The 27,686-nt window shown below is 34.4% G+C and overlaps 2 protein-coding genes across 2 annotated transcripts; both read right to left on the bottom strand.

Annotated features, from left to right (window-relative positions):
- Positions 1 to 1,406: 1,406 nt before the first annotated feature.
- On the bottom strand, positions 1,407 to 4,613 carry LOC113758068 (protein NRT1/ PTR FAMILY 4.5-like). Its single transcript, XM_027301102.1, has 6 exons — positions 4,578 to 4,613; positions 4,070 to 4,166; positions 3,446 to 3,663; positions 2,641 to 3,084; positions 2,411 to 2,538; positions 1,407 to 2,298 (listed from the first exon to the last, which is right to left on the bottom strand). Exons 1-6 carry the CDS (start codon positions 4,611 to 4,613, stop codon positions 1,407 to 1,409), a joined length of 1,815 nt encoding a protein of 604 aa, XP_027156903.1.
- An 8,379-nt stretch (positions 4,614 to 12,992) lies between these two features.
- On the bottom strand, positions 12,993 to 21,701 carry LOC113763419 (MACPF domain-containing protein CAD1). The gene is made up of 6 exons (XM_027307231.1): positions 21,205 to 21,701; positions 17,071 to 17,309; positions 16,057 to 16,252; positions 15,674 to 15,857; positions 14,678 to 14,832; positions 12,993 to 13,922 (listed from the first exon to the last, which is right to left on the bottom strand). The coding sequence occupies exons 1-6, from the start codon at positions 21,469 to 21,471 to the stop codon at positions 13,275 to 13,277; spliced, it is 1,689 nt and encodes a 562-aa protein (XP_027163032.1). The 5' UTR covers positions 21,472 to 21,701; the 3' UTR covers positions 12,993 to 13,274.
- Between the last annotated feature and the right edge of the window lie 5,985 nt (positions 21,702 to 27,686).

Below are 27,686 nucleotides of genomic sequence, written 5' to 3'. Positions count from 1 at the left end.
CATTGAGGCTAAAGTGAAGAAGGGTAAGAAGGAGAACAAAAGGAATGCCGAGCACCTGCAAAGAATGGCAGCTCATCTTGGCATTGAGGCGCTGCCTACTCCACCATCTTCACTCGGACAACAGGACGTAATATGGAAAGTGCCTTTGTGTGTTTGCGTGAGAGAGAGTACGTATTTCATGTGTGAACATGTGTGTCTAAGAAAAGAAATATATGTATATATATATATATATATATATATATATATATATTATGTGTTTGAAGGAGGGGTTATGTTTTAAAGCATATGTCGTTAAAGAAAATAATTGTGCTTATTTATCCGAGAGAGGGAAAGAGAGGGAGAGAGAGAATGTGTAAAAGTGCAGGTGAGTGAGAGGGACTATGTGTATATGTATGAAAACATGTAAAAGTTTGACATAATTTTTGTGATCGAAGATTATTGCACTAGTTCAATAATTCACCAACCAAGTGATACAACTTTCACATTAAAACATTATATACAAATTAAGTAGGTTATAATATATTGAAATGTAAACAAATTATGCCATGAAACAAGCTTAATAGGAAAAGGATTTCGTGCATTAAGTTTAATTGCTTAATGGAGTTATCAAACTCTCCCTCAGGCTCATGAGAGTAATTAGTGGTTAGAGAATTTTTTTTTTTTTTTTTTTGTTTAAAGAGGCATTGAGCTAGTGGATTCGGTTTCGGGATCACTTAGTGCTAAAATTTAGCTGTAGGGAACCAACAACCACACTGATCTAAGGCACAAGGAGAAAAGAATACAAATAAATAGGCTAAGCATCTTTCCATTACAATAGAAAGAATCTCCCTCCATTACACTCTAATAAAATTAATTTAAAAACTACTTTTAAAAATCAACACCATTCATAATATATTTTGTCACTTATGTATATGTTATATATAAAATTTCATATGAAATTGACTAAATTTTACCGTTTGATTAGTTACTATAAATTTTGTTATAATTTTAACTCATTTTTCATCATTCAAATGTTTCACGTAAATTGAAAGCCAAAATATTGTCAAAAGAATATCAATATCATTTTTTAGTATGTTGATCTAGATATTAAAAGAAAAGTAATGACACAATCGGATGATTTATAAAGTTCTAGTTATTTAAATGTATTAGCAATGGAGAGAAATCCAACGGAGATTATCCTAACCTCATATGAATAGTTGAATACTCATGTGGACAAAAGAGAGAGAGAGAGAGAGAATACTAGCTCATATGGACAGTTTTTCTTTCTGAAGTGAATTTTTATTACAATGCTCATGAACAATTGAAATACGTAATTTTCTTATCCTGCATTGACCTTCTACAATAAAAAAACTTCGATTTCCATGTTTACTGAAACTAAATGCATTTCAGCTCCGTTGGATTCCTTTTTAATTCTGTGGGTCAACTTTCTCCAGCTCATTTGGCTTAGCCTCATCCGAAACATCTATAGTCTGTGGCCTGTACTTGTATCTCATGGCAAAGAACAAGTAGATCAAAAAATTGATTATGCTTAATGTTGAAAGTAGGCAGTAGAAGAGGTTCAAATGGTTTCTATTGAGATTGTTGCCGGCCAACCAACCTCCACTTTTTGTGATTCTCTTTGTTGCGCCATTAACTATGTTGACGAGTATGGTGCTCAAAAAATACCCAATTGCCATTGCGGTCCACAAGAAACAGGAAGAAAGGGCTTTTAGCTTTTTAGGTGTCTGAGAATAGAAAAATTCAAGAAGTCCAACATATGTAAACATGTCAGCTATCCCAAATATGAAGTACTGAAATGACAACCAAAGGACATGGATGGGCAATGGCTGGAGTAGCGGGATTGCATCAAGCATGTTGTGAGATCGTGCAACGTTTTTTCGCTTGACTTCCACAAATGCAGCAACTGCCATTGACACGGCAGAAAGAACCAGGCCGACGCCTACTCGTTGCAAATAAGTTATGCCAGTGGGGAGACCAGTGAATCTCCGGATAAATGGAACTATTAATCCATCATAGATGGGTACAAGAATGATCAGGAAAATGATTGGAATGATGGGGAGAGAAGCAGGTGGTACCTGAAAATGTTTGGTAATATTTGTGTCCATGGTGGTACCTTGCAGAACACAAAAGGTTTGGAGTTGGGCTAAGCATAGGGTCATAATTATGGAACAACAAAAGATAGGAAGCATCTTCAGAAGAATCTTTGCATTTTCTACTTGTGTCACTCGGCAAAGTTCCCAAGGATTTGTTTCTTCAGATTCTGTTGGTGGCGTCTGGATGGCTGCTTTGTCCAAGAACCTAGAGAAAGTTCACTAACATTTTGTCAGCGAAACAATAAATTGAAAGACATACTGATTGCATTCCTTGTATGTTATTGATCATAGATTTTGCACCAATCTCAAAAACTTACTTCAAATCAGAAGTGTGAGGTAGAAATTCTGCTTTTGTTGCAGCTTCATTGTCTAAACTCATTTCATACAACATAGAGGGATCATCGGGGAGTTGAAGCTTTCTATTACGGAACGCTGCTACATAGACCTATAAAACAACAAAACGCATCGACACAAACAAAATTTTCAATATACCAGTATAGACAAACCAGCTTCTTGAATGAAGGAAAAAGTATCTCTTTTAATGAACCTGAATGACTTCAGTGATGGCACTACTTCCTTTCACAACATGTATACGGTAATGCGGCAAACCAGCAACAAGAACTACAATACCTAGGAACATGGCAAAGGTGCTTAAGCCGAAGCCTATATCCCAACCTTTGTGGTCTTGTATCCATACTATAAGAGTTACGCTTATCGCCCCACCAATGCATACGACTAATAGTAACCAATTGAATAATGTTGACATCTGCTTTGCTTCCTTTGGATCATCCTCTTCAAATTGATCAGCACCATGTGATGGCAGTGCAGCTTTTATTCCTCCACTTCCTAATGCAACTAAGTAAAGGGCAACAAACAAGAACGCAGCATCACCACCATGCACTTCAACACAATGAGCATTTGGATCACGATTGTTGCAGAGGGGTGGTCTCAGCTTGGCATAGTGAGCTTGTAGGGCTAATAATCCAAGTCCCTGGAACATAGATCACATTGTAAAGACAGAACCTCACTTTCAAGAATAAACATGACAACTTACTTTCAAGGACTTTTCACCATTTAACACTCACCATTTTTCCAAATAGCAATGTATTTTGATACTCAAATAAGCATAGATAGATCGAACACTTGAGCAGATTTGGTTTAGTCACAAATGGCCATCTTTTTGCATTTTAAAGAGATTAAGGAAAAAAAAAATCTTTAACTAATATGTGAGTGTTAAAAGATTCATTCAAGATCCCTTTTGGACCTTCCAAAAATCTTTGTACCACTTATTACCTCAAATTTCTAAATCATTCATGAAATTATAGGATTAGTTACAAATGAAGAGTACTTACGAAAAACTCAATACATGCCGTTATGAGAATGGCTTTAAATCTTCCAAGATAGGTGTCTGCAAGGGCTGCCACAAGGATGGTGAGGATGTAGCTAGTGCCCGAATAGTTTGTTATTTGGTTAGCTGCATCTGCTATATTCAAGTTCATAACCCCATTGAAGTATGTCGTCCCATTGACTGCCATTGACAAATCCGCCATGTTGGCAAACATGAATGTACCTGTGGCATAACCCATAATGCCGCAAAAGGGGTTGAATCACCAATCAGGTTTCTTTTGAGGTTGAAAACTGTCACGCTTGACTTGTTTATCATCCAAGGGAATTTAAAAAGAAAACTTTAATCTATTTGGGTTCAAGACGCTAGTTTTTCCCCCAGTATATGAAACCAAAATAGAATAGATTAACCCGAAAAAGTTCAATACGGATTTAGCTGATCCAAGAATCTCCTCTACTTCTACTTCTACGTAAAGAAAATTGAATATTCAATGCTAATATTTTACCGGTCTTCCTATCTTTGGAAAAAAAAAAACCTCAAAAGTATAAACAATCAACCATAGTTTTTAAGGTAATTATGACTACCATCTGAAGTACTCCCTGATAATTTGGTGGTAAACAAATGTTATTACCTAATATTGGCAATGCAGCTCGCATTCCTCCATGCTTATCCTTGGTTGCTGCTCTTCCTTTCCAATCCACCTTTCCTTCAATAAGCCCATGTTTCCCCTACCGAAACAACCACATTAATACACAAAAGGTCAATATTGATGCATGTCTTAAAAAAAATAAATACACAAAATTGTGGAGCAGTGAAATGTGGATTTCTTCAAAATACCATTCCTATACTTCTTCAGTTCCCTGATCCTAATGCAAGAATAAAGTACGAGTAGCAAGTTGAATTATATATAGAACTTGAGTTCAAACTATAAATATTATGGACGTTGTCTGCATTTTTTTTTTTTTTTGACAAAAAAACCACAGTCGCTACTCGAAAACCCGTAGCCGCTACCCAAGAGGGCGCACTGAGTAAACCCCGCCCTATGTAATAACTCGTACTAGGTAAGTCCTATGTAACGGACAGATGTCCCAAAAGAGGCTTGAATCTGAGTTGGTAAAAAGACATGACACCAACTCTACCCTCTCGGCCAACTCAAAAGACAAAGTTGTCTGCATTTTAGATTCATTTCAGCCATTTTTCCAAACAAACAAATGCTACACCCACTGGAACGTTGCCGGCTAGGAAAAGAAATATTCCATTGATGAAACAGTCGAACACAATCCCGTGACGGCACATGAATATTATACAAAATTAATACAGCCTTAATAATAATCTTGAAATTAATACGGCATTAATTATTCTACACAGAGTAGAGCCCTGCGAAAGATTAACTTATTCAACAACCATGAATTGGTGTCTTTGTCCATAATGAGCAGCTTTAAGGGTGGAGGTAATACAAAAACAAGCAAGAAAAAGGAATGAACAGATATGATTTAAGTCGCAGCCTTCGTCCACATCTTACCTAATTTGTTTTGTCAATTGCGACTAGTAGATCTCCTCCGGCGTCACTCTTTGTCTTGCAATTAGGAGACGAGAAAAACAAGAAAGCTAAACATAATTGTCTGTAGTTGGAAACAATTTTCAGTTAAGAATATCAGTGGAAATTTACCTCAGGGTATACATAAAAATTCAGAGTAACTATAACAACTCAGTTTATCGTTGTCAGATTATAATTGATTGAGTTGTAGAAGAAATATATAACTTCACAATCTAGAAAGGAAAGAAAAAAAAAGATGTACAGTCTTCAATTCTAGAATTTTACAAAATAGTTCAATTATGTAATTTCATGCTTCATGCTTCTTTTGACAGAAACTTGCATTATGTAAGTGCATGAATGCGATAATCAATACGACATTACTGCATTTTACAAGTTACATTTACTCTATGCTTACAGAAACGCCAACATTATCCCTTTCAAGTTCCCACTAGAGGGGTCTATCAATCTTTCGTTTTGATATAAAAAAATGGGAATGTGTACAATATCCAAACCTCCACCAAAATATTTGTGATCACGTCAACCATCATTCAATTGTAGAAATTTCATCTTTAACCTCTTTGAGTGCCGAAGTTTGTGTTCCTTTCAAAGGATTAAAATTACTAAGCAACCATATTAAACTTTGCCAGGATACCTCAACTTTCAATTTCATGACAGATAGAACATTCCAATTAGTAAACCTGACAATAATTGGCAGCTGTAAGTATGGAAGGGTCTATTAATCGATAGTGAGGAAAAACAAAAACAAGAATAAGGGGCATGAAATTGTATATACACGGCTGTTTGTGCATATTGCCTTTGCACTAGAGCAAAAGGTTCTAATTTGAAGTTTCACTAGTATGTGTGATGATATAAAAATTGGACACACAGGTTTCAAAAGAAATTAAAAATAAAAGAAATCATTTATGTTTCAGTACAAATATTTTGTAAAAGTTTTTCATTTTCACCACTAAGAAACAGTACCAGGGAGTGTCCAAGCAGTATCAATTATAGTTACATACGGAAACGAAAACAAACGATAAATGTTAATGTGGTCAAGTTGGCACTATCATATAGAAAAAGACATGCTTAGAAAAAGACGACCCATAAGCATCGTCTTTTTCTATGTGATAGTGCCAACTTGGCTACATTAATATTTATCTGCATTTCATAGAAGCAATTATGTATTCCCTAATCAAATTCAGCATCTTTGTCATATTTTCCTGTCGTCATAGATGGATAAGAACGGCAAATTTCTGTGGCTGATGCATCCACAATTTTGCCAATGTATAATCTTTCAAGAAGAAAGGAAGTTGGTTGATCCAATTTTGCAACGGAGATCATTTTGAGGAGTATTGTCACAAATTAACAGTCCAAAAGTTTTGATACGCTAAAGTATGCTCACAAGAAAACATATGTTCAGAATTTTGTGGGAAGGCCGACACAAAATTAGCATGGGAGGTTGTATATTTCAATTCTTGTAACAAAAGTGATAGGTGGTATTCTTTGCATGGTTATACTCTTTGTGGATAACATGTATAACTCGAAGCTAAAAGTGGCAATTTCATGGTGTAACGTGAGAACTTTTCTGGATTCAAACGCCTTGATGATCAGTTATATATACTCAAAATTAAAAGCCAATAGTCCTATTAGTACAAAGAACATAGATCATTATGTATTTGTGCAGTTACAATAAAGTAGATTATCACACTGGTGCAATAATTAAATAAGGGGAACTTTACCGTCTCTTTATTATTGCTAGTACTTTTGCACATCCTAGCTGTGTGCTTATTTCGAGAAAATGTATGATTATTTTTTCAAGTTAAGTTACATAACATGGTAGACATATATGTATTTATCTAAAAAAATCTAGTTATTACTTTAGAGGAAGTTATTGTATTTAAAAATTCATGAAGAAAAAGGAGGAATGTGAGGGAGTTAGTACAAGAAAGTCGTAATTTGATCTCTAGGAAGTTTTTTCTAGAATATATTGGGACTAATGTGCCTTTGAATTAAGGGTAGATTAGAATTTTTAAAAAAGTGACATTGTATGTTTACATCACACAGTATTGTTCTCTTTTTAAATCTTGTATAGATTATGGTATCACTTTAGAGATAACTTGTATTAATATTTGAATCTACATTAGTAATTAAAGTCACAATAAGTTGGAGGGGCTTGGAAGTTTTTACTGATCCAGGGTCTCAATTTTTGAAGAAACAACGATAGCTGAAATTGGTAGGATGCAAGAGAATTGCAAAAAAAAAAAAAAAGTTAAAAATCAGTGTTTCGTCTCTAGTAAGAGAAATTACCTACTGAAGATAAGAATGAAGTCAACTATCTAGTTAAAAAAAAATGATTATTACAAAAGCTATGTGATCAAAAAGTGAAACTGTTTACAATTCTCTATGTTTTATAATTTATAGGGCAAATTACATTTTATCCCCCTGTGGTTTAGTATTTTTACATAACTCTCCCTATAGTTTCAAAAGTTATACATAACTCTCTCATGATTTGGATTAAAGTGTGGAAGTGTCGGAATTTGCAATCTATAACGGAATCAACGGAAATATCAAAAATACCCCTATGTAGAGTTGAAAATTATTTATTGACCACATGGGAGTTATGTACATATATTGAAAACTATAAGAGGGTTATGTGATAAAACACTAAATCATAAGGGGTTATATGATAAAATATAAAATCATACGGGATCAGAGTGTAATGTATATTATGTTTATATATTTTGATTACATCAATCATTTAAGTTTTTAAACAAGGGTAATTTTAATAATTTCATAAGTTTCGTTACGAATGATGCTTTCCATCATTTTGATACTTTAATTTAAACTATGAGGGGATTACATATAACTTTTAAAACTATAGGAGGGTTATGTAAAAATTAGCTATACCACAGGGGGTGAAGTGTAATTTGCCGTAGTTTATAATTCCGAATAGGATTAGCAGACTCAAGATTAATGTCAAGATTCAGTTTTCGATATTTCGATGCGCTAGATGGCACCTAGATTATAATATGCTCCTATCCTAGTCCAAAGCTGATGTTTGTAACAATGAAGATTCCCATATGTGCATTCTTATCGATTGAAGCTCTAGTTTTTTGACAATGAGTCCAAAGTGCCATTTCCCAATGTTACCGATCTTGGTGTTGCCAATCAGATTTTTCACGTATTAAAGTTGATAACATCGACCTATAGGGTACGAGTTAATTTTGAGCCAAATCAGCCCATGTTAAGCAGCCATACAATTGGTCAGGCAAGATGGACGATATTGGTGAAAGTTATCACTGATAGGTAATCCAGCAAGATGAAATCAGCAAAGTTCATCAGTCACGCTAGACGATTCCCAGCAATTTAGTTAATAATATTTTCTTTTTATCCAAAAAAAAAAAAAAATGCGTCGCTGTTGATCACAGTTGCAATTTCATCGACAGATGGTAAGATAAGATTGTCATGGAATGTGGCAATCGATGAAGCATATGTTTAAGGTGTCATTTTCCTTTAAAACAAGGGAGTAGTGTCTGATAGAACGAAGTTGAGCATAATAGTTGCTGATTATTTGGTGTAGTACGTGGTGCCTCTCAAAGTAGTAGAAAATAAGAAAAGAGTACAAAAAATGGTTACCATCAGTGGCTGTTACTGAATTGATAATTAGGTAGTTTCCCAGTACAAGTACTTGGAAAGGAGGAAGAAGACATAGTTCTTACAACACACAAATTGACAATTTGAAGAATCTCTTTAGTTTATCTAGGACTTAAAATTGAGATCAAATTTCTCTATGTCGAATTTTCTTTCAATCATTTGTTGCAACAGTTAATCAGTCAAGTTTTGTTTTCTTGTTTAAACAATCAATCAATCAAGTTTCTTTTCTTTACTGAAGCAAACAATCAGTCGAGTTATTTTCCACTGACGACAAGTTTAATTTCAAGTTGTACTCTTCAATTTCCTTCACATTTCCTTTGAAATTCACATGTTGCAATACATTTTAATTGAGTTCTTGAATCGGCGGGACCAGAAGTAGTCGGCTAATGAGTCAGATGTTCTTAGACGTATGCTTAACCAGTTGATTTTAAATTTGTCCATTTTGAATTATTTAAGTTTTTAATCTCAATTATTGCATGCTCTGCAATAACATTAGCATAACAAAATCGGTATGAGTTCATCGGGGCTTGGTGGAATGTTACCAAAATGTCTGAATTCAAAGTTATAATAGAGGAAAATTTACCTTAATCAGCAAGTTTTCTTTTTAAAACATCATAATTTTATTAAAATCTGCATTAATGACAGAAGTTACAACATCAACCATACACAGATGTCAAAGAATAGGTCTGAAAAGCAGATAAAAATTATACTGTGAATCTCTAAATTATATATTTAAAAAATATGATAAAATCATTGTTAGTCCCAAAAAGACATTTACATGCTTTTAATCACCAGAACTACTGATTAATTGTTTCAAGTCTAGATTTTATGGTGAGATTTGCCCAATAGATCCAAGAAATTTCAATTCTGACAATAAAAAAAAACTCATATCTAACCTAAGTGAAGTCGGAGAATTATCAAGTAGTGCAGTCAAAGAATTGGAGAAGAATAGTTAATTGGATCATTACATGTAGTCAAAAAATTTATACATGCAAAGAGGGCCAGGAGGTTTGGAAATTTTTTTATGAATTCTTATTGTAGTCATGGTAGAGAAGAAAAATTTATGATGAGAAAGAAGAAAAATTTGGATGATGCAGAGAAAGAAAAAATTATAGAAATTATGTGTGCACTTGAAATGAAGAAATTGTAGTTCAAAAAGAAATTTAACAAGTGATTGAGAAAAAGAAAGAAATCATTAGTGAAATTAATGATGTGATTAAAGATCATGATGAGATAGAAATTCTTGATTTTGTGGGAGTTGATAATTTATTTGATGAAGAAAATCAAATAGTTGAATTGGTTGAGATCAATTATGGAATGGACAAATTAATTGAAGATTGTGGTACTACTAAAGTTGATGCAATTATTAGTCTAGAAAAATTTTAAAAAAATATGGCGATGTTAAAAACTTAATTAGTGAAAATTATGATTTTGTGGTGTTGGGAGATTTTCTTGATGATATGGATGAATTAAATAATGGGTTATTAAATCAAGAACGGGGGAACATATTTGAGTTTTTTTAACAAAAGTGATCAAGTCAAGAAATTGTTTAAGAAGTACAAGTTTCATCCACTATCACAAGTGACGATGAAATTGATGATCCATTACAAGTTGAAGCAGCATATCGTTCATACAGCGATTGAATTATTTATGGAGATTTACGCTTGATATGGCATTAAAAATTACTACAACAGAGAGTTTAGTTTAAGAGAGGTAATGATGTAATTAAACTAAACTATCCTATTTGTTTATCTCCTAATTTTTTTAGTTTCTTATATCAGTGTCCCGTTTGTTTAGTTTCCATATTGGATAGAAAATCTCAAGTCAGTTCCAAATAAGTTTTGGTTTGCAATTGTGTTTATTCAGAAAGTTCTACAATCTATAAATACTACTAGTCTAGTATATTGTTACTTGAAGAGTTGCGTTGAGTCTTAGAGAGTTGAGTTGAGAAAAAGCCTCTAAGAATTTTTAATTTGTGAGTTGTCATAAGCGAAAAGTTACGACTTGATATTGTTATTGTTGAATTTTGAATAAAATTATTGAGTATTTGTTCTGTATTTATTTTCCTCCTCTTCTCACATATTTTTATATGTGTTAAAATAGCATCCACTATGCGTGTCTTTTTTTGTGCTAACAATATCCTCAAAAGTGCCATATGTTGAGGGAATTTCCGAACTCAACATTAGGAGTTTTGGCATTGTTGGTTCGTTGGTTTCATGGTGCTACCATTTAGCAGTGCATTTTGATACTGTTTTTTCTAAAAGAGGTAATCACGGTCACAATCCCTTGAACGATGAAGCAGTTATAATGATTGATAGTAGAGTAACATCGATTGTAATCTGCACACATGGCTTAAACAAGGATCGTCAAAAGATGAATCACAAAGAATTCATTGACGCCTTGAAAAAGAGAAAAAGTAGTGAAAGAGTGAATTTGTTAAGTTATTAGTTAGACTTGGATTTTTTTTTACTGTTGACCATTAATTTTAACAAAAAAAAAACTAATTGTGATACATTTGCTCAAACTATAAGGGGGTTATATGTAGGTTTTAAACTATTAGGGGGTTATATGATAAAGTACTAAACTGTATGAGGATAAAATGTAATTTACGCATCAGACTAACATACTGTTACCGACCGGCACAATATTGATAGAAGAAGACATGTAGTCAACAGTTGTAGGAGGCCAAGATTGGTGAAATTTGTCCATATGTTACATGAGCAATAGGGGTGTTTATGGATCAAGAAATCAGTTCATTTGCAATTTCGCTAACCTTAATCGCAAGTAGTCGGGTTTAGTAAAATTGTATTCCATACCCCAACTCTATTTAATCAGTTAACAGCTAATTGGTTAATCTATAGAATGAGGTCGGATATATAGGATAACGTAACCCTCTTGTACTTGTAAGAAAAAAGAATAATAGAATTAGATTAACAAAAAAAAACAATATAATAGTTGTCTAAATTAATAAAAGTGTTTAACCTTACAACTCTTAAAAAACCACCAATAAAATAGAAAATCAAAACACAATAGATAATTAAAATGTAAAATATTCCAAACATTTATTTCGTTTTTTCTACTTCTTGAAAATTATTAATTTATTTGAAAGCATATATTCCTGTTTGTTGGACATTTCTTTCCACCAGGGAAAATTTGGTTACTTAATTTTCTTGCCTTTGGAATTTCTTATTGAGTGTTTTTTTTTTTTCCTGCAACGGTAGATGTCCTATAACCTAATCTAGCCTAATCTTATTGAGTGTTTATGTCCTCTGCTTTTGCGGACACTGACATATCGAAAAAAAGAAGACAAAGTTTAGAAATAAAAAGTAGAATACGGCTAATTTCACTTTGCACCTCCTTAACTTGTACCTAATTCTTACTTTTATATCCTACATTTTAATTTTGAACACATTGTACTTTAAAAACTCTTGAATTGTTCCATTTGGGTCCAATCATTAAATTTGTAAGCAGAACTAATTGACTCAAAGAGCGTGCACATAATGCTTGAGCGCAACAATTGCAAAAGTTTGAATTAGCCCTTCTAATGATGGTCAATTGTTACAATCCTACGTTGTATGTGCACTCCTTAATTCAGTTAGATTTGCCTATGGTTTTAACAATTGGACTCAAGTGAGATGGATTTGAGAGTTTAGAATGCATCCCAAATTATAATTTAGGGTATAAAGTGAAAACCAAATATAAATTTAGGGATGCAAAGTGAAATCAGTCCAATAGAATATGATAATTTTTTGGCACTCTGGTCCTTGTCGTGTCTTTCTTTCCATTAAAGGTCCTCGAAATATTTTAAAACATGCCTTAAAGTCCTTATTCCCTGATCATTTATCAAGCGGCAGCATGTGGATGGAGATGGATAGAAGGCTTAACTGGAACCATTATTTTTGTTTGAAGAAAATCGATGGAAGGTTACTTTGAATGCCTTGACTGAGATCAAGGGCATAAATGCTATTAACTACTTCAAAATAAAAAGAAAAGATCAGAATAAATGGTGTAAAAAACAAGCAAATCAAACAAACAAACAAAAAAACAGGCAAATCAAACAGAAAAAATAACAAATCAAACAAGCAAAAAACGGGCAAGAGCATCACTGATCTTAAGACTGGATTTGGATTCCCAAATGACAAAATAAAAACAGATAAAATAAATAAAATAAAAGACAGTCTCTAACCTGTCAGTACAAGGATACACAATCTGCCCAGCTAGAGCACAGTAGCAGAGAGCACTTCAAGTCTGCTATGCAAACATATTCACCTAACACTAATGATTCTACCTCACCAGAAAGCTACAAGAAGATCAGCAAAAGCCAAAGAAAAAGATAGAGCACAAGATGCGAGTACTTGTTCAAGAAACAAAAGAGGAATTTGGTAATAAATGCATTTCACAAAGTAACTACAGCCACTAATTTTTATTCAACAGGTGTCCTGAAAAATTTTCCTAATATACAAACCAAAACAACCAAGAAACTGCAGCTCAACTACAAAATGAATAGCTATAATGAACAATAATGTACAGAAGAATAACATGGTAGTCAACAGTACAAAGAATACTTCAATTTTGCTTTTCTAATGAAGAGAACAGATGGCAAATGGGATAAGGGTAACAAGTAAACTACAAGCAGCATCATCCATCAGTAGTTTAGCAAGGAGTACTTCGCACGTAACATGATTTTTCCCTTGTCCACACCAAATTTAGCACCTGTGACCAACCAGTGTCCTGGCATATCCTGCGGCCCCTTTGACATTTCCGTCATATCAACTATCTTTCCCAATTTCCCGCTTTGGCTTGAGCCATCACCCTTTTTCTCATCAGCAGTTTTCTGATTTAAAACTGATGTGGAAGAGCCATCAGGCCTTTGTGAGGCAGACAAGTTAGCGGGACTGTGGTCCCATACAGATCTCCTTATAGTACATCCTGGTACTTTTGAAAACAGAAGCTTAAGGTGCAACACACTTTTAGCACCAAAGTCCCAGACACCTAGCTGAGCCCCAGTGACAATATGAACACCAGAAAGATCCCCTATAGACGTCTCTGTATGCTCTATAGGTGCAGTACTTACATGAGAGAAATTCTTCCACTTGATTGGCTCAAACCATCGACTGTCCTGCTCCTCAGGACCTTGCCATTTGGGTGCACCAATAGCCATGTGTGCATCCCAATGTGGCTGCAGGATTTTAGGTAGAGAAACTAGGTGTTGCAAAAGGATTGCAAGACGATTTTGCTTATTGCCTTCCAGGCTGAGCCGAAGTCCAGTAACAGGTTTACGTCCAACTGTCACCTGTAACACCATGGCAGTTATTCCATCAACCCACGAAAACAACAGGTTTCCACAAGCTACAATAAGCCAAATGGTAACGTCACTTGAAGCTTTTAGTTTTTAGTGCATGATTAGGCTCAACTGTTGTGCAATTGCTTGTTTTCACTGTTACAATTTGTGATTCCACAACAATTCACTTAATCAATCAACCACCAATATAATGGACCTGCTGCCTTCAAGAAGGTGTCTCAATTGAAGTTCAGAAATTAAAAAGATTAGGAGAATCCTCAAGTTGCCCCTACAATATGGTTATGCAACATAAGAATCCATCTCTATTCTTCCAAATCACCTCCTACCTTTCTAATACTGGTTTCTTGCATCTAGTATTGAACTTTGTGTAAAAACATATTTAGTTTTAAAACTCTAGGTACATATACTGAAAACATCAACATTCATTTTTGCCAATCGAGGAATGTGAAACGTCAATTTGCACAAAGTATTTGTATTAATTGTTACTACACGCTCAAGGAAGTACTGCTTGCAAATGTTACAACCACATAAATGATCAGCTAAGCATGCTGGGAAAAAATTGTCTTGTTCATTACTAATTTGCCCTTGTTCTCTTTCCTTGCCAATATTTCTGGATGGAGAAAGTTAAAGTAACAAGGAAGAGGCATTGCCAGAACCATAGTCACAACTCAAAATTTTCAAGTTAAGATAAACCAAAGCTATTCTTGCAATTAATAAAACAACTATATATATTCCTTAAATTATACCTGATCTGGACTAATATAAAGCTTGGGGCCCATCAAACTGAACTGCAGAGATGAACAAACAGGTTCTTTTCTCTGAAGGTTCTTCTGCTCTGGAGCCCAAACTCGTGCAATCTGGAAATCTAAGAAATACTGCAAATCCTCTATAGGTGGTTTATCTGCGAGCAACAAAATAAAACAAGTAAACCAAAGTCTCTTGTAATTTAAGGAAGAGAGAGCATTTTTGCAAGTTACACTCTCTTAATGCCTGAGGGATAATTATTGGATGTGACAAACTTTAGCAATAAATTGTAGTTTTACAATCAAAAACTGAATGAGACAACTTGAACTTGGATTCTGGAACACAGAAAATAAAAGGAGTATCGTGCCTGAAAAGAAATAACAATATGTGTTGTTTTAATCTTGATGTTTTTTAGCAAAACAAATATACTATATCCAGCTACACTAGAGTGGTAATATGATATTCCATTACAGTAACAAAAATATCCCACAAACCAATTGGCCAAAATCAGTAGTGTCTTGAGAATTCAATGAACAGGTTGGTCCCCAATAATAGATTCACCTTAATTTTGAAAATTTTCTGAATTTTATTCTTCAGAGATTTGGATATTAAAACTTGCACCAGGATACTGAACCATAGAGCAATAGCAAGAGCTGGCAACAGTATGAACACCAAACTGTAGACGTCCCCCAATCTAAAAAGCCAAGGCTGTCACAAAGCCAAATATGCTGATGTGCATAGCAGGGGGAACATAGCATGCATAAATACAATCTCAATACTCACATAATTGCTAGAAAAATTTCTTTGCAGTATATACTATGGAAGTGAGTGCAGAAAGGGCAAATTTCTATGTAGTGGATAACAATGAGACCTAAAACATGAAACATTCTCTAGAAGCTTTTGCCTACCTATAGCACAAAGCTCACCAGAATCATGTCTACTGTCTTAAAAGTAGTCTATACAGAAAATATAAGAGTGAATAGAGGACAAGATCTTACACTCTAAGTATAACTCGATGGCCCGACTCAAGTGCTTTATTCCAGGTACCCCTTCAAGCAAAGAAACAATGGGAGTAAATGTCATATTGATCACATCTGGTGCTGTTTCTACAGTTTTCACCCACTTGGCATGACTCTGCTCAAGATCATCCCCTCCCCTTCTTCTAAAGATAACTGTAACATCCTGCACATGAAAGTAATTTTCCATTCAGTTAATGCACAAAATGATAAGATCCATATCCAAAACACAAGAATGTAGGTGCAAAGCAGAATGGTACTTGATAAACTGAACAAAACTTTTAATCAGTTTTCTTTAGGTCATGCAAATACCTCATAAAATCATATGCTTATGTGAGATAGTTGTGAAGTAATGTTACACTAACCTTGTCCTTATATTTCAAGGGGCCTGCACTTGGGAGGCTTTTGGAATCAGAAAATCTCTGCTCTCCAATATCTTTAACATAGTTTTCAATGTCCAATGATGATAAAGGAGATGACTGGTGCTGTCTGATATAAACAACATCTCTTCCACCAATTGTTGCAGAGGTGACAATGTGGGTGCCATAATTCTCAATAAAGCTGAAAGAGGACTTTTGACATCAGAAGCTTGATATAGCAAACTCATGAAGACTAGCAGAAATCCAGATGCATAACACTCTGAATTACTCCTGCTTCATTACTATGTGTTGGTAAGAAGTGGTCTCGATTTTATTCCTTAATTTGATTCTTGCAGATATCTATGTGGAAGAACTTTCTAGCATTTTCACATTGTAGTAGTCCCAGCCTTGCTCAAAAATATGTTTGAAGGAAGCTTAAACTACATTAATAGCTTTTTAATTTCTATATCTCAGTGCAATTCTGAGATATATTGGTTGCAGAGTTTTCTCTGGTTGTTGCAAGGAAACACAGCCAAGTTTGTCTCATATGCAGGTTCACTTTTTAGTTTTTGGACACAAACAACTCGCTAGCACTTAATGAGTTACAGACACCTTTATAAATTTCTTGTTCTTGGAAGAAAAAGGTCAACAGAATTCCAAGACTCCATTGGCATAAATAATTTGATTTATTAAAGACAACTGGATGTGTATCTACAACTCATAAGAATGAGACTAAGGAATGAACAAGCACCATGAAGATGAAACAAAATTTTCAACTTCAACATTGCTTCTGTCTTTTTCTTGGTATGTTGAAGGCAAAAGTGGGCCAAATGACAATATATTACTGCATATCCTAACTCACCACTGAAGATCTATGTTAAGTTGCAATGTGCAATTCTAAATAAGTTTAAATTTAACCAACATTCTTGAAAATCCTATACAGCAAAGACACAATCACATTATTTAAGTGGCAAGAGGAGACTTATGCAGAAGTCATTATGCCAAGGTCATAGGTTTCACCTTGCTAAGGCTGCTGGATCCCAAGAGTATGGAACAGCACGCTTGATTTCATCCCTCAAAACAAGATTAACTTTCGTTAATCTGACAATAGATAAAGGCAGGATATATCCTGTCATAGCTAGGGATTTTGTAGCTGCTGCATCAAGTTGCCAAGATCCAGTAAAATTGAACATGGCATTAAAGCTTCCGAGTGGAACAGATCCGGAGATCTTTGCCTTATCATTGAAGTATTTTGCCATCTGCAAACTCAAAGCAGAATGCACTCTGTTATACATTGATCAACCACAGGAGTGGACAGTCTACATAAGCACAGGCCTTGTTTTTTCTGCTTTGGTACCTTACATTCCACATGCATTTCTTACTGGCTGGTAAAACTGATGAAGAAAGAGCAAAGTAAAGCACAAAAGACTAACATACACGGTAAGTTAATCACAAAAGAACCTTTTGTTGGCTCTTGTCAAGATAAAATAATGTGGTCACATCTTTTAGAGTGCAAATTTGATTAATGGAAGGATTAAAGGCACAACAATTGATAAAAGAGCTTGCAGCAAGCAAATTTTTGTTTCTTTTGCCTGGATTCTAATGTATATAGTCCTGAATTGCCTCATGAGTTCTAATTATTTAGTTTTTTCTAGTTCAGCACTTCCAGTTTTGGCTTCTTGGCATGACTGAAGGACTACTTTTCTTCCGTTTGAAGTTAGAAAGACCATAAATTTTCGAATCAGCAGTTCAAATCATGCAGTTCCCTCCAGAAAAAAAGATGACAATAATGTACAACATGTGCACCAACAAAGCATAAACAATGATAGTTGTAGCAAACAAATGAGACATAATTGGTCTGACCAATGACTGAGTGTCGAGATCTGCTGAGATAAAAAGAATGGAAACTGTAAACCATTTTTCCTCAATAATGAAGATTATAAAAGGTAAATCAGCAGAAGTCATGAATGCTGAAGCTCAAAGGAAAAAATAAAAAAGGAAGATGCTGAATGAGAGACCTAGCCAAATACAAGCTTTAAATAACTTAAATACAAACTTCTTCTGGGGTCATAAGCAGGAGTAATCAAGTAGCGACAGCTGGAAAGTACAGGAAGGAGTCTCACAAATGGACCCTATATTAAAAATTTGAAGCTTTGCAAGAAAAAAAGAGGAAGGGGATTGCACTCACAGCGAAATTACAATTAAATTAAAATGGAGTTCAATTTCTGGTCATGATGAATAAGAATCATGAGGAAACCGGTTAGGCAGCTACGCAGCAATTTTGATTGTGATGTGTCATATGCAGACCTCTAAGATACAACTAGATGCATATAATTATATTCATAATCACATACTTGCATGTTTGGTATACAGATATAACTACTTATGTTTGTCTGTAAAGTATGCCTATTTTTACATCAATATACAAAAATATCCTAATGCATAGATTTGTTTACTTCAAGTTTTTCCTTCATTTCTTGTTGCATTAACTTCATTTATGAAGTACTAAATTTCTCTGGCTTCTTCAAAAAGTCAGCCATTATAGTCAACACACAATTGTCCATAATTTATTCACTGCAAATTTGTACTTGCTCCCAAGAATGATAACATGCAGCAAGGCATCTAAATCTTGTGTCAAGATCATGAGGGAACTTGAAAAGGAGTTAAATTAAAGATTAAGCTAATTAGTAGAGAACTAGTGCATCCTCTTCCTTCATAATGCTTAAAGTCAAAAATTTGACTTCTTGGACCAGGCTATTGAGCTCACACAAGCACAAAAAAAGGCAAATAAAAGGTTTAATTTACGATGAAGCATTGATCTTAGCTGAAAACCAAGAGAAAACCTTGATTAAGGGCCTAGTACAAAGCCTAAAATTGTATGAGCAGAACTCGAAGATGATGAGATATTCACTAATCATTACATATAAAATGTCAATGCAAAGCTTAAAGGATACAATCTAAAGGTCAACCCTTAGTAGTATTTCCGGTGAACTAAAGTTCCTTGGCCTCCAAGTAAACTAAATGAAATAGGAAGGCAACTAAAGAAAGGAAGTATAATCAGGATCTCTGAAGAACATCCTTCAGTGTCAAATAAAATCAAATGGTATACAGTTCTTTCAACCATTGGTTGGATAGAACATTGTCAATCATCAAATTGAGGAAAATCTTTCCTTAGTTCGATGGTGTGGAATTGTGAGTCTGTATTTGGTTGATTCAGCTGTTGTTGAGAGTCTTCATCATTTCTAATATAGCATTATCACTCCAATTACTGAAGTGATGAGTTTTACAATTGCAAGAACAATGGTATTATCAGTACGGCTGAAGGCCAGCATCAATCAGATTGATCAATTTCAATTAATAGTTCCAATTTAAATGTATTGGTTTGCACGCTAGTTTTCCAAGAAGATGGTGCTACTCATTGCCAAAATCAGCTTAAATATCCATTCAAAGTCCACAGTTTTGCAGATGTATCAGAAAGGCTATAGACAGTACTTGGAAGCACTATTTAAAGGCAACTCATGAAGTTACTTGAGTAAGGATGAATAGATACCGATATAATATATTAGTCAAATTCCAACTATGAATTCACATTGGCAATATTCAATGTGATTGCATCAATCCCGTAATATAATTCTCACTGACAAATCACCAATGGCACGCACAACTTCTCAAAATTGCTAGCCCCTCTATTTATTCCCAATCTTGAACCTCATATTTACTCAACCTTAGCTAAATCAATTCAATCTCCCAATACAAAATGTTTGACCTTTAATTTCCACTAAGTTATTACTACTCAAAACCCTGATGTTATTTAAGCCCAGAGTGCTGCAAAGACATGAGCGGTGCTAGTGGCTAATCAAAATAACAAATTTCAGCAATTGGACACAATTCTACCCACAATCTCAACAACTGTCTCCAATTGGACAGTCAAATACCCAATGAAACCTACCAAAATGAGCAATTGACTCAAGAAAATGGCACTTCAGCAATAGCAGTTCAGAAGTTGGACAGAAACAACTCAACCACAAATGCCCAATAGTCGATTAGGCAACCAATAACACAGGAGTAACAAATTTATGTAAACTACCCTCACCAGTACCACTGGTGTACGCACAGGGAAAAATTAAATCAAATGGCCAACCCTGATGTTATTTAAGCCCAGAGTGCTGCAAAGACATGGACCAAATTATAGAGTAGTCATTTTCACATTAAAATGAGCATTCTTTACCAGAATGATAAAACTAAAGGTTAGCAATGTGAGTTAGGACATTGCCAAAACAAATTGCCTTGCAGGTAGGAAAACTTAAAGGTTAGAAATGCACGTAAGGACATTGCCCAAATGTTTCAGCACTATCATAACTCTTCCAGAGTACTCTGTTAACAATGCATACATCCAATAGTTCTCTCACGTCCATTGTTGAGGAACGGCTAACAAAATGCCCCTTGCCAGCTGCCAATCCAACTTTGACACGGTTATCTCTAAAAATGCCTATTTTCAAGCAAGTCAATGAAGAATCTGTCTTACTTTCGTACTTGATACTTCCTAGAAGTACCAGAACTCGTCAACTTGGAACCTATTTGATAAAGTAATCAAATAAGTGGGTATATTCCTCACGGCTCAAGGTTGGAGAATGAAAGTGCGCCCTTTGCATCCCCGTCCATTATCCTATTCGCTGATTTTATTTCAAAATCTATCTATAGTCTGAAGCATACAACCTCCCAAGATAGGGAACACATTATCTGACCATAAGGAATTAAAGGACATAATTATTCCACAAAGCACTCAAATCCCCAAATTCTGGGGCAACCAACACCTGAATCTCACCGGTCAATATGAATTTAAGTATAACTCTACACTAGGCTCCAAGAAAAGGGGCAAAAAAAACCACAGGAAACATAAATTGTAGTACCAGAATCAAGTATTACAACCACTTGGATGCTTTCTCACCAAAAACCATAATTCAGAAACAATAAAACTCATCAACCCAGAAAAGAACAAAGAAAATTAATACTCAAACCTCATAGATTAGCTTCCCCCCCCCCCCAACAACAAACGTCAAAAATTAAAAATTAAAATCCAGAAACAGAACAGCATAAAATTCAAAAAATAAAATAGAGACACTAAAAAGAAGAAAAAGTAGTTGAATAGCTGACCTCATGGAAGCTCAAAACAGGGGTGGTTTCAGTGGTTCTCTTCCCTCTAGAGCATTCAATATCAACAGAAACATTAGGGACCGTAACTCCATCAGACACCAAAAGATCTTCAGTATGTTCTTCATCAATATGAACTAATCTCGACCCTGGAACTCCCTTGCAGTAAAGAAGCCTAATATCAGATGTTACATCAAAACCTCTACCAAGAGCTTGCACCGAGTTGGAAAGAGTTGTTATCAGAGGATCATCCATTGGAAAATCTTTCATTAGCTTCACACACTACTTTTCTTGAATAGTGGGACTGAATTATATTTCATTGGACTTTTTTTCCCTTTTCTATAATAAAGATTGAAACTTTGGGATGTTTTCTTGGTGGGTTTTTGATATTATATAACGGGGAATTGATTTTGGAGGTTTCTATACTAGCATTGTTGTTCTTGTTGGATGAGTTAGTCAGACTCAAGGTTGGACTTTGGACCCGTGTGTTGTTGGTTGGTTGTTTGCTTGTTCAAGGCAGGCAGGCAGGCTTTTGACTATTATTACAACAAATGTAATAATGATGATAAAATGAACGAAAACGCGTTTGTTCCTGTGTTTGCATGATTCTCAGTTGACCGGTCATCTCTTCTTCTTTTTTTTTTTTTGTAATTAAAATTTGAAAGGTTTACTTTCCATCACCATCACAAACGAGGCATATCCTAATTTTTGTTTTTGTTTTTTATTTAGTATAAATTGAAAGGTCTTAAATACCAACGCTTCTTATTGGGCCAACTCATTTCGGGACTTTAAGTTATTTATATAAATTTTTATAAATTATTTACTAACACAATTTTCACATCGACAATATCATATTGATTGCAAAGTTAGAATACATGATTTTTTTTTATAAAAAAAAATGACAATATGTTTGACAATCAATTAAACTAACTTGTAACTTGTGTTGGCCCAGTAATCTATTCCTTGGATGCTACTTCATTTTTTTCCGGACAACATATTTGACAATGGGGTGGGAATTTGAAACTGTCCAACTTCTTAATTTGACCTTCAAAGTTCAAATCTCTTTCAATTGTGGCTGACCAACATTTTTACGGACTTGGGTAGGGATAGGGATGGCAACGGGGCGGGGATTAGTTCCCCCCGTCCCCCGCCCCGTCCCCCGTTTCCTGCTCCCCCGCCCCCGCCCCGCCTTGCCCCGCGGGGTTAATAAAATTTTATTATAATTAAATTTTAATAAATAATCAAGTACTAAAATATCAACACATCACCAAATTATTATTTATGTAATTTTACAATTGAAATTCATAAAAACAATCAAATAGAAGTTATTTGAATACAATCCAATATGATGAAATAAATATAACTAAAATAGTCAAGTTTTCACTTTTAGTACAAATGCAATCACTAATTCTTTATTGTGTTTGTGCTTTTTTTTGAGAAAAAAGTGTTATTCTATTAAGTGTAATTAGAAATTTAGTATAAATGTATTAGTAAATTTAGTATAACTAATTAATAAATTCTATTAGTAGACATGCATAATTATTCATATAATTGATAATATCAATTATATTACATAAACTAATATACATTATATAATACATCTAACTAATAATATCATTATCATAAGTTTATAACTAATTAACTTACATATTATATATATTTATATATATATATATTTTTTTTTTTTTTGTTTTGCGGGTAGCGGGGCAGGGGATGGGGCGGGGGTATACTCCCCCGCCCCCTGCCCCGTTTCTAAGCGGGGGGAAATAATTCCCCCCCGCCCCCGCCCCAACCCCCGCCCCGAGAGCCCCCCGCCCCCATTGCCATCCCTAGGTAGGGACGCTTTGTTGGATCAATTGTCCTTGAATAGTGTAGCTCCATTTGCATGAATTGTAATTTTTTCTGTATATCTTTACAACAAATGTATGATATTTTATTGCTATTCATGTGAGGCTGTACATAATAATTACATATCTATTGAGAACTTTTACAAATAATTCATGTAGAATTACAAATGTTTAAAGAGTATTATTATATCGTTTAGAAACAGTTAATCTGACAACTGTAGCTGCCCCAAGTCCCATTTTTGCCACCCATTTTGGAGTATACTCGTTACGAGAGCAATTACTATTTTGATACGAAGTTGTATTTTAAACTACTTGATTGCTTGCTAGTAATACATTGAATGCTTACTAGCAATACATTTTATTTGGACCTTCTTTTCATGTCCAAAAAACGTACAAATTGTATTTTAAACTACTCAAATGTATACAAGCAACACGTTACCTGAATCTTTAGATCATGTTAAAAAAAAAAAAACGGATGGACATTTTTATCTTTAATTGCCATTATGATCGTTCTCTTTAACTTAAATTGTATTAAAAAAGAAAGTCAGGAATGTTTTTATTTTTTTTACCGCAAATTGGTAAGTTTAAATACTAGGTTCTTCCATTATAAAAGTTATGCACACGTTTATGTAAGGCTTAGTCACAAACTGACACCCAAAATAATTTCTTTCACCCAATAGTCTGTTTTTTCTTAAACTTTTTTTTTTTTTTTTACCAAAATGCTACTTAATGTTTAGACTATTTTGTACTTTTGAATTGCATGGAATTATATTTTTGAAGGAAAAGAGCATTCCAAGATATATTCAGCTAAAGCATCAAATGATTCACCAAAATATGACGAAGTGATAATTGTTAGATTCGAAATGTATGAAAAGTTAAAATTTTTACCAAAAGAAAAATTGTTTTACTCTCCTTACAATGTCTGAAAAAAATAGGCGATGCAACTTATGCCTGATTTTGATTTTAACTTTTTTTAAAAGGATATATGAAATTTTATTTTAGAAACTGTATAGCAATTTTATGGCAGCAATAGAAACTTTTTGTGATATGTATTGTAAATTTGTTATAATAGACAAAAACTGATTAACGAAGGAAAATGTGATTTTAACATTAAAAATCAAATACCCCAATACATCCATTATTTTTATTTAATTAGGCATGCCGCTTAAAAAAAAATAAAAGTTGATTGCAGTTTCAGTCTCCAAAGTTTTGACGCTACTCCAGATTAACTTGCAGAATTTTAAAAAATAATAATAAATCTGGTTTTTTAATAATTCAATATTGATTAAACGGTCCCTAAAGTTTCAACCAAAACATATTTAAACACTAAATAGTTCCAATATTAATAAAGAAAGGACAATTAACAGAACTTAGTTAATTATTAACAATGAGATTGATTTGGACTTTAGTTAAACCTAAGGCCTTGTTTGGGTAGCAATTTTAGGTTTTCTGCAAACACATTTCTCAATCATCTTTTTACCTCACATATATCAAATCTTTATAGTAATTTTTCTACAAAAAAAAATCCAGAAAAATGCAATCCAAACAAAGCATAAGACTATTTGGAAAAATCACTTTGCCATTGTAACAACAAGTCCTATCCTTACTACAAAATTTGCAAATTGGAAATGCCATTGACAATAGCATGGAAGCAAAGACACAAGTAAACAATAATTTGATAATTTGTTTCGATGGTAAAGGGTTTTATTTGTATTTCTTTGGCCAATTTCAATTTGACTTTTTTCATGTGACATAAATTCTCTAGACTTTGGAGATTAAGCTCACTGAGTTCTAGAACATGAGGTTGTTAAGTTTCTTCAAACCTTATTCTTTGATCTTGGTCAGTTAGTCGTTTGAGTTCTCGAAGTGTCAAGATTGAGATTAAAAGAACCTTTTTTGAGGCACACAAACATCTTATAAAAGCTCCTGTTACTGATTAAGAAATCCACAAAGCTTAATTTTGTACTATGAAATACGGAACAGCCATTGGTGCACATGGGATTTGCAGTGGATTCTTTTGTGAAAAGTTGGAATGTTGTGGGGTTTTATTCAAGCCATTAAACAGGAGTGATCGGATTGAAGATTATTTGGATAAATTTTTCTATATATCTACTTTTACTTAGTACGTTTTCTAACATGTTGTACTATATGAGATGAAAAAATGGTTAGAAAAATAATAATTTAGTAAAAAAAAAAATGGTGTTTGGAGAATCTTGAGTTTTTTTTTCCTCCCAAATAAAGGGCTTCTAAACAACTCGATTCAACACCAATCATAGGAATTGGTCTCGCTCGATGCCAATATTCTTGCTTTGATTCCTAAGGGGAGCACTTCTATGACCATGAAGGACATGAGGACAATATCATGTTGTAACAATGTATACAAAATGCTATTCTAAAGTTCTTGCCGAATGTTTGAAGGTGGTCCTGCCTGATTTGATTAGGTCTTCACAGAGTGCCTATTTTAAGGGAAGGTCTACTTGCTGACAATGTTCTTCTAATGCATGAACTTGAGATGGTGCCGTGGAAACTCTGGAAAACCAAGGTGTGCTCTCAAGATTGATATGATGAAAGGATATCATACCATACGGTTAAGTCATAAGTGGGATTTTTCGGAGGATACGCGAATTCTGGATTTTCCTTCTGTTTTTATTCCTTGGAATCGCAAACGTATTTCCACAGCCTACTTTATCTGAACTTCAATGATGCTCTGGTTTTTTTTTTTTTTCTTTTTTGGTTTCCAAGAATGGAAAAGGTTCTGTTTCTACATAATTGTTCTTATTAGCTGCGGAGGTATTATCATTGCTGACTGTCATCGCAAGAGCGATGATAAATTTGGTGTATCTGACTCGAGTTTTCTGATGATCATGATCTCAGTTCTTGCTGGTGGCACTGGCAAGTCCTTGACTGGAGAGATTGAACGATTGCTGGGTTTGAAATGCAACCTGCAATGGTGTGAAGTTTTTCATGTATGGTTCGCCTATGTTTTTAGGGAGCCAATACTGCAATTTTGATAAAATAGCAAAAAGAGGTTTTCTAGTCAGATGTTTAGGATTTCGTTCACTATCCTCTGAACTGATTGCAAAAGATTGTAAAACTATTATTGATACGCTTCCCGAATTAATGGGTGGGCACTGGGCACTGAAGAAGCTTTCCGATGGATTGCAGACTGCAGCTTATAAAGTGCGTCTGGTTTAATATCCGGGTGTATCGATGCTTTCCTTTTCCTCCCAAAATCTGTCATCAGGAACTTGGAAGTATACATCCTGGCTGCTTCCTCTATATTGAAATCTCTCGGTACTTTGTGGCCCTGCAGTTGTCATCTCTATCAACCTCTCCAGTTATCAGTTGACAGCTCTTTAGTGAAATGGATCGATTCGATACCCGGATTTCCACATCAAAAACTCTGTTTCTCCTGAAACTAACATCCGTTTTAGCACCCCATCCTATTTCAGCAAAGTGAAGTATAATTGTATATTCATCATTTCTTAAACAAAATCCATGAGATTTCAAGGATATTGGAGATGCACAAGCCCCAGCATACAAGGGTGCATCAGCCATGGAAATATTGCAGGTTTTGTTTACCATGTACTGGTTACTGTCTCCGAACAGATATGTTCCCACACTACTGTATCCTCAAGCTTTGTTGTCAACTTGGAAAGAAAGTTGATTTTCTATCTGGTTGCAGATCAGCTTCCTAATAACTTCCATTTATTAATGCTGCATTCCCACCGCAGTTAATGTACAAGTGGTTTTCTGCAGTAGTTACACATTGTAATCAAATATCATTCAAAGGAATGAGACACACAGTAAATAGCAGCATCCCCTGAGCTTTGTTGTTAAAAGTAAAGGAAATATTCCAAGAAATAAGAGTGCCACAACTTAATATTGCTTGTGTTGGAGCAGCATGCGAACAAGTTCCTGAAAATGGATGATAAGAACCTGTTATGAACAGACAGAAAGAACGAAGCATACTCATACATGCTAGGGGATTTCTGCATTTCCCTGTGCGAAATATATATACATGGCAAAGCCAATTTCAGCAAACTAGTTTTCGCACACGTTTGGAGATATGGTATCTGTAGATGAAGTGACATTTGTGAAATTGTAGAATAATATTATGTGCTCCACTTTTTGAATACATTTGCTGCATTCTTGGAGCATGTTCGAATGCTTTTGTGATTATTAAAAGGGAATGGATATTCGCATTCCAATTTTAATTTTTGCACAGTACACTCTAATTTACTCACTAAATAATATGTTTCTAAAGAGCAGAAAAAGACTAATATGGGAGTGCGAACTTCTCTTATTAGAATTTCAAATGATAAGTTTTGACTGTACTACTGAATTGCATTTCTAGTTTCGCTGCTGCCTAGAACTTCAACTGCCTCTTCCTTGTATTATTGTAACCCAATGTCTGATATTGGAGATACTCTTTTTGACAAACTAACTCGTAATTTTCCTCAACTTTTTATGGGGATCCTTTTCCTCCCCTCTTATGTGTCACTATCGAAAACAACTCAACAGAAATGGGCCCAAAAAAAATTATAGAAATAATTTGACTTGCAACAACAACAATGTCAGAAACCTTAAAGATGGCCCAACAACAACATTTGACTTGCAAAAATGTCAGAAACCTTA

This window comes from Coffea eugenioides, chromosome 2, assembly GCF_003713205.1.
Source record: "Coffea eugenioides isolate CCC68of chromosome 2, Ceug_1.0, whole genome shotgun sequence".
Classification (NCBI taxonomy): Eukaryota; Viridiplantae; Streptophyta; class Magnoliopsida; order Gentianales; family Rubiaceae; genus Coffea; species Coffea eugenioides.
Note: the sequence above shows the minus strand (reverse complement) of the source record. Positions and strands in the feature narration are given on the sequence as shown.

What these genes read in the sequence shown, in the direction of transcription:
- LOC113763419 (XM_027307231.1), bottom strand. Translation starts at nt 21,471, where the DNA reads ATGAAAGATTTTCCAATGGATGATCCTCTGATAACAACTCTTTCCAAC. An exon ending in CTGTTTTGAGCTTCCATGAG is followed by an intron (nt 17,310 to 21,204) that starts GTCAGCTATTCA and finishes TTGAGTTTGCAG; the next exon opens with ATGGCAAAATACTTCAATGA. An exon ending in CATCGAGTTATACTTAGAGT is followed by an intron (nt 14,833 to 15,673) that starts GTAAGATCTTGT and finishes TGTTGCTCGCAG; the next exon opens with ATAAACCACCTATAGAGGAT.
- LOC113758068 (XM_027301102.1), bottom strand. Translation starts at nt 4,613, where the DNA reads ATGCAGACAACTTTGTCTTTTGAGTTGGCCGAGAGG. An exon ending in AGCTGCATTGCCAATATTAG is followed by an intron (nt 3,664 to 4,069) that starts GTAATAACATTT and finishes GTTATGCCACAG; the next exon opens with GTACATTCATGTTTGCCAAC. An exon ending in CCTCACACTTCTGATTTGAA is followed by an intron (nt 2,299 to 2,410) that starts GTAAGTTTTTGA and finishes AACTTTCTCTAG; the next exon opens with GTTCTTGGACAAAGCAGCCA.